The sequence below is a fragment of the Lagenorhynchus albirostris genome, chromosome 15 (genome assembly GCF_949774975.1).
Source record: "Lagenorhynchus albirostris chromosome 15, mLagAlb1.1, whole genome shotgun sequence".
Classification (NCBI taxonomy): Eukaryota; Metazoa; Chordata; class Mammalia; order Artiodactyla; family Delphinidae; genus Lagenorhynchus; species Lagenorhynchus albirostris.
Window position 1 is genome coordinate 66721973 of NC_083109.1, and position 16716 is coordinate 66738688.

Below are 16716 nucleotides of genomic sequence, written 5' to 3' on the forward strand. Positions count from 1 at the left end.
TGCGTGGTGCTGGGGACACAGAAGCGAACAAAACAGAGGGAAGTCCCTGCCCTCAGGGGGCTTCCATCCTAGCGAGGGAGACAGTGCGGAAGGTCAGCAATTAAACGTGTGCCTTGTTAGGTGACAGGTGCTGCTGCTGAGCACTAGGGAGGAAGTAAACCGGGGGAGGGCCAGACCTTTTAGGGGGTGAGCTGTTTAGACAGGTGACCTCGCTGAGCTCAGAGAGGTTGTGGAGTGGCCTCTGTGAGGACTGCCTTCTACCCTGGGCAAGAAAGGGAGCTGAGAGGCGTCTGAGAAGGGACAGGATCTGACTTTGGTTTTCGAAGAATCACTCTGGCTGCTGCCTGGGGACTGAGTTGAGGAGAGCAGGGAGGAAACAAAGGGACCAGTTAAGAGGCTACTGCGTACAGTGGCCTGGACCAGGTGTTGGCAATGCAGGTGGTGGCCAATGGTCAGATTCTGGGTACAGTTTGAAAGTTAACAGTGACAGAATTGGCTGTCGGATTGGATGCGGGTGTGACAGAGGGGAGGCATCAGGCCTTATGTGCCCGTGATCTGTTGCTGGTTACCCACCAGCGCCAGGTTCAGTGGGGTAGCAATTATTTTACCTACTCCCATGGTTCCCAAGGCTCTTGCTTAGGCTTGTTCACAAAGTTGGATTCAGCTGGTGGCTGGGCCTGGCGTCTCATTCATGTGTCTGACATCTGGGCTGGGGAGACTCAAACAGCTGGGGGTGTCTCTGGGTGTGGTCTCTCCATGTAGTGGGTTGAACGGTACCCCCCCAAAGTTATGTCCACCCAAAACCTGTGGGTGGGAATGTGACCTTATTTGGAAAAAAGGGTCTTTGAAGGTTTAATTAAGGTCTCAAGATGAGATCCTCCTTGATTATCTGAATGGGCCCTAAATCCAGTGACAAGTGTCCTTATAAGAGCGGAAAACGCAGACAGCAGAAGAGAAGACAGACTTGAAACACACAGAGGAGAGGCCACGTGAAGACGGAGTCAGAGACTGGAGGTATGCAGCCACAGGCCAAGCAGAAGCCACCAGAAGCTGGAAGAGGTGCGGGAAGATGCTCCCCAAGACCTTCAGAAGAAACCTAGTTTGCCGACACCTTGGTTTCAGACCTCTGGCCTCCAGAGAATAAATTTCTATTGTTTTAGGCCACCAGGTTTGTGGTGATTTGTTACGGCCTTTCTAGGTGTCGGATACTGTCCAGAATGGTGGCTTTGGGCAGCTGGCTTTATAGGGGTGGTTCAGGGCTCCCAAGGTGTGTGTCCCGAGAGAGAGCAGGGAGAAGCTGTCATCTTTGGCGACCTTGGAAGTCACATAGCATCACTTCTGCTGCGCTCTGTCTGTTGAGGCTGTCGCAAAGCTCCCCACCATGCCACCCACCTCCAGCTACAAGCAGACTCCATCTCTTGATGGGGGAGTGGCTCCGGAAGCTTCTAGAAGAGCATATTAGGCAGAAACTATGCGATCACTTTGGAGAATATGTCCTGCCACGTGTGCTTTGAAGATATTTTTGTCTCAGCAGCTGAGTTGATGGAGGCCATCTCCTGAGATGGTGGAGATGATGGGGGGACCCTGGAACTTGACCCTGTGCCTGAGGAAATCTCTGGGGCCACACACAGAGTGCCTGGAACTTACCTCCCCTGCTGCTCCTTTCTCCTGGGCTCAGCTGTCATGTCACCGATGCCTCCGCTTAATGCCAGCTCATAATTTATTCTGTTTAGGGAATTATGTTCAAAGTTTCAGAGTCTATAAAATAGATGAATGTCGTATTTGATTGTATATGCACGTTAGGTGTTCTGTAAAATTACGTTCCTTGAAACAAATGACGCCCCTGCCTACGAGGCCTTGCTCTCCTGGGGGCCCACCTGGGAGGGCTTGAGGGGAGCGCTGTTGTGAGCAGGACTTACTTTACTGTTGGAACTTTCTAGCTCATCCTGGTCTATTCATCCGTCCGTTTTGTTTTCTGGGATGCCGTGTGCTCAGAAACAGCAGGTGGGCATGAAAATAGGGACTCTAGGGGGTCCTCAACTGGGCAGCAGCTTCTTAGAGCACAGGAAGTAAACTTCCAGGCTTGCTGCCCTGGCTTTGCTCCTCATTCACCTCCTGGAGCGCAGGGTCACCTGGGGTGTGAGAGCATGGACTCTGCAATTACCTGACACCAGCTCAAGTCCCTGCTCTGCCGCTTAGCAATTGTGTGGTTCTGGGTAAGTAACAAAGCCTCCATTTTCCCATCTGTAAAATGGGAGCATAGGACTCGTCACGGTAGGTGAGTGCTCCACCCCCATGGCAATCATTCTCTTCCTTCAGGCCTTGTTCCTGTTTGAGCTTCTGTCAAAGACAACCAGGCGGCCCGAGGAGCTCTTGAGGTAAGCCTGGGGCTGACGAGCCCTCTGGAGTCTCCCTCCCGAGGCGCCTATTTCCCAGGAGGGAGAGTTGGACAGTCCTGCCTGCGGCTGGTGTCAGATCAGATCTGCCTTTGCTTGCTCCTGCTTTCCTCTTCCCTACTCTCCTTTTCTCCTGGGTCCCTGTTTTGTTCTGTAGCGCAGGGCAGCTGGTCAAAGGTGTGATGTGCTCCCACATTGAGGCCATGAGCGTGGACTCCTTTCTGGCTCATTTCCAGTATTTTGAGAACAACTTCTCTCTGCTTTCACCGTATCAGGTACCCTCGAAGCACTTCCTTGTTTCTAATTCTCTCTCCCTACCCGGTCGCTGGGTGAATTAACTGTGGCGTCTTAAGATACTTGTGCCAGGATCATACTGATGCAAGTGATGATATGGGGCCAAATACGGAGCCAGGTTTTCTCCAATTTCTTTTTTAAAAGCTCCACATACCTATGTCTCTACAGCCAGAGTTTCAGTAGATTGGCTATTCTATACCCAGATTTGAACCCCAAAATTCACTTGGAAGGGATACCGTTTTGCATGTCCACAATTATGCTTTCCTGGGCCTGCAGGTCATACCCTCCTCTAACTTTCATACCCTTTCCAGAGGTAGCCTAGAATGGAAATAGTCCTCTAGGAGAATTTAAGTTTTCATTTAAAACTTCATTTTCCAAATAGTTAAGGAGACTCTTTAACCCTTTGGGGAGACCAGAGGCAGTGACTGACTTTCACTGTATCTAAGTAAGTAAAAGCGGGCCTTGGGGGCAGCTTTGGACTTGGAGTGCAAACGGTCGGCTGTACAGAGTCTGAGAGGGTGAGCAGGGGGCCTGGTGCATTTCAGATCTGAATGAAAAGTTTCCAAACAATGACTTTTCTTCCCGAGAGCCAGGAAGGGAAAAGCCGGGTGTATAATCCTTTGAGATGATTAGAGGAACAGGCAAATTTTTAATGAAGCCTGTCATTCCCTCAGATTGTTCATTCTGTCAGTGGTTCTCAAACTCGAGCTTGCATCAGCATTGCCTGGAAGGCTTGTCCACGTGTATAACGTTTCAGTTTTGGTGGATGAATAAGTTGTGGAGATGTGCTGTACAACACAACACCTGCAGTTAACAATATGGTATCTGCATTTCACAATTCGCTAAGAGGGTTGCTCTTGAGTTATGTGCTCTGTCCACAAAAACCAAACAAAGGGACAGGAGGACACGTTGGGAGCCGTTGGCCATGCCTATTACCTTGATTGTGGTGGTGGAATCACAGATGTTTGCATACGCCCAGCTCATCAAAGTGTATGCATGAAATATGTGCAGTTCTTTGTATATTGATTATACCTCAATAAAACTGTTAAAAAACCAGAGATTGCAGAGCCCCACTTGCAGAGGTTCCCTGGGGTTTCTGGGGTGAAGCCTGATATTTTTCATTTCTAATGGTTCCCTGGTGAGAACCACTGAACTATATTAAAAGCCTTGCCCAGGTAGGGTGGGAAGCAGGTTATTTCTGAAACCTGGACCTTGGCGTGGCTGTCTCCTTCCACTCATCAAACCGATGCAATGGATGGAGTTCAGGCCAGCTTTGAGGAAGACCTACATGTTCAAACAGGAAGAGTTGTCCCAATAAAGCTCCTTACCTGATTTTGCCCAGTTCTCAGAACCTTCAAATACCAGTTAATTAGAAAATTTGCCTTGATTGTTTATCTTTTTGCTGAAAGCACATTATTATAAAACAAAACAATAGAGAGAAAGTAAAGTTTCTCCTAGAGCATGGTTTCAACAGGGGACCATTTGGCCATATCTGGAGACACCGTTGGTTGTCACACCTGGGGGAGATGCTACTGGCACCTAGCAGGTAGAGGCCAGGGATGCTACTTGACATCCCATAACACAGAGGACCGCTCCTGCAACACAGAGTTACACTGTCCAAAATGTCAGTAGTGTTGAGGCTGAGAATCCCTGCTCCAGAAGTTAACTACAGAGAAAGTTTGCTATTGACTTGGAGAATTTTTCATATATATAGAACATATCACCATGTAATTTAAGACACACAAATGAGCTCATACCATACACAGTGTTCTGTTTAAATGTATATAACGCGCGCGCGCGCACACACACACGCGCGCGCGCACACACACACACACACACACACACACGCCCACACATAAATCTACCGTATGGAAACACAGTAGTTGCATAGTATTCCATTGTATGGCTATACCATAATTTACTTAACCAATCCCCTACGGATGTATATCAAGGTTCCATCTCACTGCTTGCAGTTATAAATAAAACTGTGGTGAGCATTCTCAGACTTAAATTTTTGTGTGCATCTTATTATCGCCTCAGTTTCTTCATCCATAAATTGGGTGCAGTAGTGTTACCTACACTGTAGGGTGTTCTGTTTAATAAGTGAACGCATGTAAAGCACTTAGAACAGTGCCTGACACACTGAGAGCACAGTCTGTGTTTGCCCTTGTTATTATTGGACTAAATTCCTGGCACTGCTTTAATCTTTTAGATTAATTGTTTGGCGTGGAAATACTGGGAAGTTTCCAGGTCCTCTATGCCACCCTTCCTCTTGGCTACACTCCCGTAAGTGAACATCAGTCTCCCTTTCTGGCTCAGTAAGATTGGCAGGTGTCACCAAAGCCAAAGTGATTCTCTCTCCCTGGGTGTTGGTGAGGAAACAGGGGCAAGTGGACAGTGCCTTCGACAGTTAAGTCCTTGAGAATCAGGATTTAAATTCTGAGCCTCACGTTGATATTTTAGACGGACTCTCCTGCTTTTTCTTGTTATTTAAAAACCAAAGCCAAAGCAACCTGAGCCTGAATTAATGAGTGCCAGTGAAGCAGGTCACATCTGGGCTGGCCTCACGGCTGTGTCCAGGCTCCAGGGGAATCAGGGCTGATGGAAGCAGTGGGGATTTCTCCTGGTATGTGTGGGTGTTCAGGCATGGGGGGGCAGCCCTGCTTTTTAAATATGGTCTGGACACTGTTTCTCTCTTTTCCTCTTTATTTCCCTCTCCCTTCTCTTGCTGCCATTGTCTTCATTGAATTACAAATATTTATTGAGTGCTTACTACATACTAAGCTCTCAGAGATAAGTAAATTCTCCCCTTATAAGAGCTTACAATCTCATGGAGGAAAAACAGACAAGCATGAAGTCAGTTGTAATATCAAGTTGATATTTGGTTGAAAGTGACAGAACCTTGACTTAAACTGTCTTAGGCAATAAAAGGTAACTTTGGAGTCAGGAAAGTCCAGGGATGGACTTCAGGCGTGGCTGGATCCAGGGGCTCAAATGAGAAGGGCAGAAAGGTCAGGGAGGGCTTGTGTGACACCTTGGGGTGTTTTACTTGTATTCTGGGAGAGATCATCACTACTGTCCATATAGAGGATGGAGTGCAGGGGGCCTGGCTGGAAGGAGAGAGACAGTGGAAGCTTATTTCTGTAAACTTGACCTTGGCATGGCTGTCTTCTTCCACACATCCATGTCTCAGCTCATGCCTTCAGAGGGGCTCTCCTGGCTGTTCCCATATCATTCTGCATTACAGAGCCATTTAATTTTCTTCCTTACATTCATCACTAGCTGAAATGATCTGTTTTATTAACTGGTTTCTGTGTTTCTTCCCCCTACAGCATCCCAAAGATAGGGGCCTTCCCCTCATGTCTCGTTCATGTTGGTAGCTGGTGCCCAGCACAGTGGTTGACATGCAACAGATGCTCTGTATATATCTGCCGAATGAATGAATGAAGAAATAAATAAGATGGTGATACTAGGACTGGAGAGGCGAGAACAGATTTGAGTAATATTAAGATGCTAGCAAGGACAGATTTGGGGATAAAGAGACAAAGGAGTCTGGGATGGCAGAGAGGAGGCAGAACATGTTTGGGGGAGGAGGTTGAATTTGCTTTGGGAACAGTCAGGTGGCCATGATGCCACATGGCTCCAGAGCGGTCTTTCTCAACCTTTATTTCATTATTGCCTCCCGAAGGGGAAAACCTTAATTTCTCCCTAACGAGAGAAATTACAAGGAGTAAGATTTTGTTGCGTAGGGTTGAGCTTTGGCGGATCACAACTCATTGTAATAACTGAGATTCCCTGCCCCCATCCCTCCCTCTCCCTGAACCAGTTTCTCCCCACGGGGGTGATATCGCTCCTGTTGAGAATATACGGTCAAGAGCTTGGAGGAGAGTTCTGGACTGGGGTTGACAGAACTGGGAGTCATTTCTCTTACTTTCTCCACTCTCTCCTTCTCGTCCTTTTCCCTCCACTTTGTGTTTTATTCTCTCTTCTCGTTGTCTCTTTCTTCTTCTACCTTTTCATTTCCTTTCTCCTCATCTCCCCTCAACCAGTCCACCAGCCAACCTCTGTTTATGGAGATCCTGTTCTCTGATCAGTGCTGCTGGGTCATGGAAGAAGGGCATGATGGGAAGCTTGTTTCCCACCTGTAGGAGAAGAGCATTATGCAAAGTTTGTTTCCCACCCACAAATTAGGAGAATGATGGGTGGGAGGCTTGCTACCTGCCCAAAGGAGACAGAACATCTCTGGGGAGAACCAGCATTTAAGGAACACCCCTGTGATAAGCTCTTGGGCATACAGACCCCGATTTCAGGGACAAATACAGACCCTGATTTCAGGGACAAATACAGAGCAGCCACTGTTTTCCTTCCCTCATTCTCTCCATCTCTCTCCAGGGCTCGCTACCTGGCTTCTGTCCCAGCCTCCCAGTGTGTGCCCTTTCTGATCAGCCTGGGGAAGAGTCAGTTGGACTCCTTGGTTTTAGATTCCCACAAAAAGAATTCAGTCCTCAAGAAAGTACAGCAGTGCCTGGTAAGGAAACTCTTCCTGGGTGACACTTTCACTGGTGTCCCTTCCCCTCCAGGTATCTGTGGCCATCCTGGAGAGCCCTCAGGGGATCTGGCTGGGCTCTCAAGTCTGATGTGATGGCCACAAGTGGGCTCTGAAACCACTGGGTGGAACACTCTTGGCTACTGGTTCTGGGGACTGCCATTCTGGGGCCTGAATGTTGGCAGGCCGCTCTGGAGGACAGGAAGGAGCACAGTACACGGAGTCTGGGTTCTAGACACACCTCTGCCACTGCCTGGTTAGGTGGCTTTGGACAGGTCACTTCGCCTTCCCGAGCCTTGGTCTCCTCATCTGTAAGATGGGTGCTGTAGCACTTTACTCATGGAGTATTGAGGACATGAAATAGGTAATATATTGTTTAATGCAAAGGCCCAAAGGGCAGAGGTGACAGTTTCTTTATCTTGAAAAAGTGGATGATATTAGTACTCACTCTTTTTTTTTTTTTTAGTACTTACCCCTTAAGGTTACTTTGAAGATGAATGGATTCAGGCATGGAAATACTTAGAACAGTGCCTGGCACCTAGTAAGCACTTGATAAATGTTAGCTATTTTTGTCATTTTGAGAAAGAGCTCTGGAGGCTTTCAAGGGCCGTGCAAACTTTGAAGTGCTGTGTTTATTATTGCAGTACTATCATTATAAGGGTTACTGAACTCTGAGGTACCCTCAGAGCAGTCACAGTGACGCTGACCACAGCCTCACTGAGTGAATGCTCACGATGGGCGTCTTCCACCCACACCCGCCCCCCGTGGGGTCCCCCAGACTTCTGGGGCCGGCACCCCTGGGGTAAAATTAGGCCCCGTGCCTTCTCTACAGGGCCATGGCAGGGTAGGCGATTCAGATCCTGGAACCTTTACAAGGTTTGGGGTCGGGAAGTGTTTTACAGGATCCAGCCCCACTGGACCTTTCCACCAGCTCCGCTTGTTGGTTTCAGAATGACTCCGTTGCTGATGAGTACACCGTGGACATCCTGGGAAACTTGCTCTGTCACTTGCCAGCGGCCGTCATCCACCGTGGGGTGTCCCCTAGGGCCTGGGCCACTGCCCTGCACAGCCTCAGAGACTGCCTGGACCTCAGCCCCCAGCAGAAGGTGGCAGTGAGGCTCAGGCTCTTGGAACAGCACGGGTGAGGAGGGCCCGGGCTGGGCTCCAGGGCTGGGGTAGGGGCTGGCGAAGGGGCACCCGGCCCTGGCGCTCCTGCCTCAGAGCAGAGTCTCTAACTTAGGACGAGGTTAGACACTTCGATTGATTCTGGAAACGATCTTTTTTCTTTTGGCCTCAGATTCCCTGTAAGGTGAGAATGATAGCTGTTCTACAGGCCTCATGTGGTTGCCACCAATACATCTGGGATGGTGGAAAGGGAAAGGGTTTCAAAAACATGGTACTTTACAAATGCGTGGAGGTGTTATTATTATTTTTGTTGTGAAACACCACCACCAATAATACTAATGCAGATAATCGAGGCACCGTCAGCTCTGGGTGAGTGAGAAGTCCCTGGGGGAAGACAGCTGTTCTTTCCCATGCAGAGTTTTCTGAAGTTAGGTCAGATATTTGAGTAGGGCCTAGATATCGGTCAACGGTTAGACAACAAATGTTTTTGGAGTAATTACTGTGTCCCAGACACTTACTATTATATAGAGTTTAAGAGCTGGGACTTGAGAGCTTGACTCCTTGGGTTAAATTTTTCTACCGTCTGCTGTCTGTGTGATCTGGGAAAAGATACGCAGTCTTTTGCACTTTATTTTTGCATCTGTAGGATGGGGACAGTGAGAGTCCCCACAGGGCTGTTGTGATGATTAGCTGAGTTAACGCAGTAAGTGTTAAAGCACTTACAACAGTGGCTGGCATGTAGTACTGAGTATGTGACAACAGCATTTTGACTAGGAATGAAGATACAGTGGTTATTATTAAGTGTGCCTCCTGCCCTCATGGAACTTACAGTCTGTTGGGCTAATATCGTTAATCAAAGAGTTAAGGGGAGGCTTTTTGGCCGGGGGTGGTTTGCCTTGGTCCTAGGAGAAGGGTCATCATTGCTAACTGGGCAGACCTCCTTTAGAGATATCCTAGTGTGAGGCACTTCCCCGTGGACATTTGAGGTCTCCACAAGAACAACAGTGGATCCTGTGTCAGTGCTGTTATTATTCTGCCAGGCTCGAGAGGAAATTTCATCTTGCTATAGGAGGAGACCATTATGGTAATTTAAAAGGAGCCGATATATCTTTACTGTTCTGTTGAGAAAAGGGAGGAAGGAAACACTCTGATGCAAATGACAGACATTCAGTAGCTCAATTCACACTAAAACATGGGAGTTTACTGAGTTTAGAGATGGATGGGACTTCAGGCATGGCTGGATCCAGGGGCTCAAAGGATGTCATCAGGAATGTGTTCCTCCCATCTCTCAGCTCTGTATTCTTGGTTGTGGCCTTTATTTTCTCCATTTGGTGAGAGGAATGGCCTCCAATATCCTTTTTACTGCTAGAGATGCCAGAAGAAAGAGAGAGCTTCTCTAGTAGCTCCATCACAATTGCCAGGGATGACTCTGATTGGTCCGTTTGCATCACATGTCTGTTTTCTTGGTTAGGGGCGTGGGACCAAGTGATTGACAGCCTCTCCAGGTATAAAGATAGTCTTTTCCTAAAAGAAAAAGATGCTGGGGGACAAGGACAAGAGCGTGATTTTTCCATTTACTGTTTATTATTATCTCTCCTTAGACTCCCCCAGAACTGGACAGCTGAGACTACAAAGGATTTGGGACCCTTTCTAGTACTTTTCTCAGGAGATGAATTAAGCTCTGTTGCCACAAAGGTACCTCTGTGTTCTATCTTTAGAAGGCTGAAGGAGTTTGAAGGGGAGAGAAAGTGTGGTTAGTTATATTCCCTTGGGTTTTCTGCCAGTTTGTTTTTCTGGAAACTTCCTGCCTGCCTCAAAGAGCTCAGGTGTTTCCAGCTCCACTCCAGGATGCCCAAGGTTCAGGGAAAGGGAGTGAGGCAGCCGCTAAACGAGCTCAGGGTCTTTCACTTGGCCTCTGCCCAGATGTGCACAGGCTGGGAGCTGTCATTTAGCTGCCACTCTGCTATCTGTGTGCCTCCCACATGCACGCCTGTTCGAGGGCTTACACCCACCAGCGCCATATGCACACGCATATGTGTGTCCAGTGTGTGCAATCACATGGGCAAACATATTTAATCCAAAACCAAATCTTTATTGAGCACTGCCTTTGGAGGTAACACTCTACTTGGAGTAACTCTCCAAGAGTTAGACAAGGCCAAGAGGCATGCCAGATGAGCAAGTACTAGTCAGCTTCTGCTGTGTAACAAAGGCACACAATCTCACTGGCATGCAACAAGAAGCATTTATTTCTTGCTGACTGGTCTGTGGATCTGGGACACTGAGTTTGCCTCTAGGGCTAGGCTACCTGGAGCATGTTCTTCTCACAGTGAAAGTCTGAAACTCTAGAAAAGGGAGTGCAAAGTGCAGTTCTCCTTAAGGTCTGGGCTGGAAAATGGCCGGCTGTCACTTTCTATCGGCCAAAGCAAGTCACATGAGCAAGCCCACCTCAGTGGGGCAGGAAGTCTCCTCCATGCAGGTGGAGGGTGGGGTAAGAGGGGATGTTTGCTGAACAAGAGTTAGATCAACCACAAAGCACGTCCATACACCCTCACCCCTGTACTCACACACGCAAGATGTATGTTGTCATACATGCTCAGGGGGCCTGAGCACCTGGCACGTCACCCAGGTTCACACATGCACAGCAACATTCCAGTGTCCAGTCATGGTAAAATCATCTCCTGGGGTGTCCAAACCTAGAGTCATAAGCAGCAGCTGCATGTATCTTAAATGCTTATCTAATCTTTTTTAAAAAAATCAGCTTTTGAAATCGAAAAGGTCTTGTATCAACATGGTTAAATCTCAGAAACACAGTGTATGGAAGTTGCAAAAATATATGTACAGTAGGATACGAAGTAAATAAATAAATACTAGTTAATTTGAAACACATGCAAAACAATGCCATATGTAAGAGAACTTTAAAAGTACATGAGAATGGTTAATTATCAAATATCAAATTCAGGGTGACAGTTAACTTCTGGGGAAGGAGGAAGGCCAAGGGTGAGGGAGGGAGCTATCAATTATATTTGTGATGTTTTATTTCTTAAGCTGGGTTCTGGCCACATGGGTGCTCTGTTGTATTATTCTCTCTACTTTTTGTTTTAATGCCTGAAATGTTTAGTAGAACAAGTAATACATGCTCCTGGTTAGAAAATCCCAACTATACCAAAGGCTATAGGATGAGAAGTTTCTAGGTTTGCCCCATGTTTCTAGGTTCCTAGCTTCTCTCCTCAGCAGCAGTTGCTGTTCCCAGATTCTTCTGCATCCTTTCTGGAAAATCTTCCTCCTGCCTTTACATGTTCTCCCTTTAAAAATACAAAATGGAAAATACTCTGCTGTGCAATTTGCTCTTTAGAAGTTAACTATTTATCTTAGAGCAGTTTTGCTCGTGACCTTAGCTGCACGTGGGAATCACCGGGGAAATTCTAAAAGGGACAGACACATGGACCCCACCCCAGACCAATGGTCTCAGAATCTCTAGGGCAGGGCCCAGGTGTCTGTGGATTTCCCAGGTGCTTCTCACCTACAGCCTGGGCTGGGAACTACTGACTTAGACTGTGACTCTGATTCTGAAGATTAGAATAGAAGGAGGAACTATAAAACCCAACGACTTTTGGGGCACACTCTTTTGGTGACTGGGACACAGAGACACACTGCTATAGGGAAGCGTTTGATGAATTCTCTAGACTCTTGGATAGATTACCAATAGTATCCTGAGCTTGACAAAGTGCATCAGCTCTAGATGAGAAATGGCACCTTCTCCAGGGCAACCAGAGGCCCCCTCGTTGCTAGTCTTCTCCTAGAACTCAGAGATAACTCTTTCCTCCTCCTTTTATACATATAAATTTTAACAAAAATGAACAAACACTACCAACCCCAAAAGACATAGGCATCCATACATTTTATAGATATTATCAGGTGGTAATGATGTACCATCTAACAGTCCCACAGAGAAATAAGTACGCGTATTTCCTACATCTTGGCCAGCATTAGGTATTATCACTTTATTTTGTTACTGACAATCTGATGGGTGAAAAACAATATATACTTATGTTATTGAACACGTATTGGATTAGTACTGAGATTGGGTATTATTTTCTATGATTCTTGGTAGAGACTAGTTGGGCTGGGGATTAAATTTACATGAGAAGCTGCTACAAGCGTACCTCGGAGATATTACGGGTTGGGTTACCGACCACCGCAATAAAGTGAATATTGCAACAGATCAAGTCACATGAGTATTTTTGGTTTCCAAGTGCCTATGAAAGTTATGTGTACACTGTACTGTAGTCTGTTAGTGTGCAGTAGCATTATGTCTAACAAACAATGTAAATACATTAATTAAAAAATACTTTATTGCTAAAAAAATGCTAACCCTCATCGGAGCCTTCAGTGAGGTGTAATCTTTTGCCAGTGGAGGCTCTTGTCTCGACGTTGATGGCTGTGTCTGATCAGGGTGGTGCTTGCTGGGGTGGCTGTGTCACTTTCCTAAGAGAGGACAGTGAAGTTTGATGCATCCAGTGACTTCCTTTCACTAAGGATTCCTCTGCAGCATGCAATGCTGTTTGATAGCATTTTACCCACAGTAGAACTGCTTTCACAACTGGAGTCAATCCTCTCAAACCCTGCTGCTGCTTTATCAACTAAGTTATGATTATGTAATATTCTAAATCATTTGTTCCCATTTCAACAGTCTTCACCAGGAGTAGTTCCATCTCAAGAAACCACTTTCTTTGCTCATCCGTAAGAAGCAACTCCTTACCCATTAAAGTTTTATGAGATTGCAGAAATTCAGTCACGTCTTTAGGCTTCACTTCTGTTTCTAGTTCTCTTGCTATTTCCACCACATCTGCAGTTACTTCCTCCACAGATGTCTTGAACCCCTCAAAGTCATCCATGGGGGTTGAAATCAACTTCTTCCAAACTTCTGTTAATATTGATGTTTTGACCGCTTCCCATGAATCACAGATGTTCTTAATGGCATCTAGAATGGTTAATCCTTCCCAAGAGGTTTTCAATTTACTTTGCCCAGATCCATCAGAGGAATCATTATCTATGGCAGCTATAGTCTTAAGAAATGTATTTCTTAAATAATAAGACTGGAAAGTGAAAATTATTCCTTGATCCATGGGCTACAGAATGGATATTGCGTTAGAAGGCGTGAAAACAACATCAATCTCATTGGACATCTCCATCAGAGCTCTTGGGTGACCAGGTGCGTTGTCAATGAGCAGTAATATTTTGAAAAGAATCTTTTTTGTCTGAGCAGTAGGTCTCGATAGTGGGCTTAAAATATTCAGTAAACCATGTTGTAAACAGATGTGCTATCATCCAGGCATTACTGTTCCAGTTATAGAGCACAGGCAGAGTAGATTTAGCATAATTCTTAAGGGCCCTAGGAGTTTTGGGATGGTAAATGAGCATTGGCTTCAACTTAAAGTCACCAACTGAATTAGCCCCTGATGAGAGAATCAACTAGTCCTTTGAAGCCAGGCATTGACTTCTCCTCTCTAGCTATGAAAGTCCTAGATGGTATCTTTTTCCAATATAAGGCTGTTTACTGTAGCCATTTTTGTTAATTATCTGAGTTATATCTTCTGGATAACTTGCTGCAGCTTCTACATCAGCACTTGCTGCTTCATCTTGAACTCTCATGTTATAGAGATGGCTTCTTTTCTTAAGCCTCACGAAACAACTTCTGCTAGCTTCACACTTTTTTCCTGCAGCTTTCTTGTCTCTCTCAGCCTTCATAGAATTGCAGAGAGTTGGGTTTTGCTCTGGATTAGGCTTTGGCTTAAGGGAAGGTTGTGATTGGTTTGATCTTCTATCCAGACCACTAAAACTTTCTCCATATCATCAATAAGGCTGTTTCGCTTTCTTATCATTTGTGTGTTCACTGGAGTAGCACTTTTAATTTCCTTCAAGAACTTTTCATTTACATGCACAGTTTGGCTAACTGTTTGGTGCAAGAGGCCTAGCTTTCAGCCTGTCTCAGCTTTTGACAAGCTTTCCTCACAAAGCCTAATCATTTTAATTTTAATTTAAAATGGGAGCCTTGTGACTATTCCTTTCACTTGAACACTAAAAGGCCATTGTAGGGTTATTAATTGACCTAATTTTAATATACTTGTGTCTTGGAACAGTGAGCCATGAGGAGAGGGAGAGAGATGGGAACAGCCTATCGGTAGAGCAGTCAGAACACACACTACATTTATTGATCAAGTTCACTGTCTTATATGGGCACGGTTTGTGGTGCCCCAATTACAATAGTAATGTCAAGGATCAGGGATCACAGATCACAGATCACCATAACAAATATCATAATAATGAAAAAGTTTGAAATATTGTGAGAATTACCAAAATGTGACACAGAGACATGAAATGAGCAAATGTTGGCAAAATGGTGCCAATAGATTTGCTTATCACAGAGTCGCCACAAACCTTCAATATATAAAAAATGCAGTATCTGCAAGTGCAGTCAAGCAAAGTGCAATGAAACGACGTATGCCTGCATAAAGAAAAAAAGCAATGGAGGCAGTGAAGCAGTGTTCCAGTTTACACTCTGATTTAAGTCTGTGTTTCATGTGCTTTAATTATTATTCATTCCTCCTCTTTCATCTTCGCTGCCCTGCACAGTTTCCTGACATCCTTCAGCAAACAGCTTCCAAGATGGCTGGGACTTTGCCCCCCAAAGAATTCCTCCAGGCTGTCTTTGAATCTGTTCGGAACAGCAGTGAGGAGAGCCCCACCTCTGACCGCAGCCCTGGTGAGTGTTTCTGGGGGTATCTGAGGCCGTTGTCATGGCAGCAGTGTTTTGGTTAAGTCCCTGGCTTCAAGAGGACTCCTTGTCCAGGGGACTGGATGCAATGTTTGCAAAGCAGTAGAGTAGCAAAAATCCACAGGGCATAGAATTACATCTTTTTTTTTTTAAAATAAATTTATTTATTTTTTTTGCTGTGTTGGGTCTTCATTGCCGCGCATGGGCTCTCTCTAGTTGAGGCAAGCAGGGGCTACTCTTCTTGTGGTGCGCGGGCTTCTCATTGTCGTGGCTTCTCTTGCTGCAGAGCACGGGCTCTAGAGCACAGGCTCAGTAGTTGTGGCGCACGAGCTTAGTTGCTCTTGGGCATGTGGGATCTTCCCGGGCCAGGGACCGAACCCATGTCCCCTACATTGGCAGGCGTATTCTTAACCACTGAGCCACCAGGGAAGCCCGGAATTACATGTTTGTAAAGTGATTTGGAATCACATCTTGCACTCCTTACCCAGGCAAGTAGGTTTAATGGGTGAACATGTGCAACAAACATTTCAAAACAATTGATTTAAGGACCAAAATGGCTGTGTGGCTATGAATTGCGGTGCTGGGGCCAGGCTGACTGGATTTGGATCCCAGGGCTGCCACTTATGGGCTGTGTGACTTTGGGTAAGCTCTTTAACCTCTCTGTGCCTTGGGTTTTATCCTCGGTAAAATGGGGATAATGAAAATCCCCACCTCATTAGATTATTGTGAAGGTTGGTGGGTTTTAAACCTATAAACATGTACACAACAGTGCCTGGCACGTAGGAAATGCTCAGTAAGTATTAGATACGATTACAAGTATTATTGTGCACCTACTGAGAGCAGACTTGTGCCAGGTAGGAGGGGACAAAGTTAACCAGACCCGAGAATAATTGTAATAATAAAAGTAATCTGTGCTTACTTTCTTTCCTGCAACAAATAATTTTTGAGCACTGACTGTGTGAACAAAACAAAACCCCCTGCCCTCATAGAGCTTACTTTCAGATGGGGTTGGGGGTAGCCAGACAATAAATTACAGACATAAGTGAAGTACGTAGTATGTCGTGTGATGAGTATCAAGAAGGAAAATAAAGCAAAGGACAGGAGTCAGGGAGCGTGGGATGTGGGGCTGTAATTTGAAAGGAGAGCACAGTTAAGGAAGGGCTCACTTAAGGTGACGTTTGAGGAAAGGCCCAAGGCAGTGTGGGAGCGGGCCCAGTGGGGACCTGGAGTTGGAGTCTTCTGGGCAGAAGGAGTGTGACAGGAGTGGGGGAGGAAGGAGGAATGAGGGGCAGTGTGGCTGGAGTGGGGTCTTATCTCCTTGTAAAGGAGACCCGAAGGTGGGGTTTCATGGTGGTATCGAGCACGGAAATGTCGTGATCGGTCTGATGTTCGTCGCCTCTCCGTGCATTGTCTCGTCCTCACCTCTGTCTATGGGGTGGGCAGTTTGCTTTCTCCCATTTAACAAAGGAGAATGAGGTTTAGAGGGATTAAGAGATTTGGCCAAAGTCTCAGAGTTAGTCAACAGCAGCTCTTGGAATTGAACCCAAAGCAGGAGATGTTCACCACTAGCCCGTACGGTC

The 16716-nt window shown here is 46.2% G+C and overlaps 1 protein-coding gene across 2 annotated transcripts in view; it reads left to right on the forward strand.

The window, feature by feature from the left end:
* Nucleotides 1–16716, forward strand: part of OTOA (otoancorin) — a 60105-nt gene that overhangs the window by 26724 nt on the left and 16665 nt on the right. For both annotated transcript variants that reach the window (XM_060123176.1, XM_060123177.1), the window contains 7 exons: nucleotides 2320–2378; nucleotides 2554–2671; nucleotides 4903–4976; nucleotides 7083–7218; nucleotides 8187–8377; nucleotides 9963–10056; nucleotides 14995–15124. In XM_060123176.1, coding sequence (XP_059979159.1) covers nucleotides 2320–2378; nucleotides 2554–2671; nucleotides 4903–4976; nucleotides 7083–7218; nucleotides 8187–8377; nucleotides 9963–10056; nucleotides 14995–15124 — 802 coding nt within the window. The remainder of the gene's footprint in view (nucleotides 1–2319; nucleotides 2379–2553; nucleotides 2672–4902; nucleotides 4977–7082; nucleotides 7219–8186; nucleotides 8378–9962; nucleotides 10057–14994; nucleotides 15125–16716) is intronic.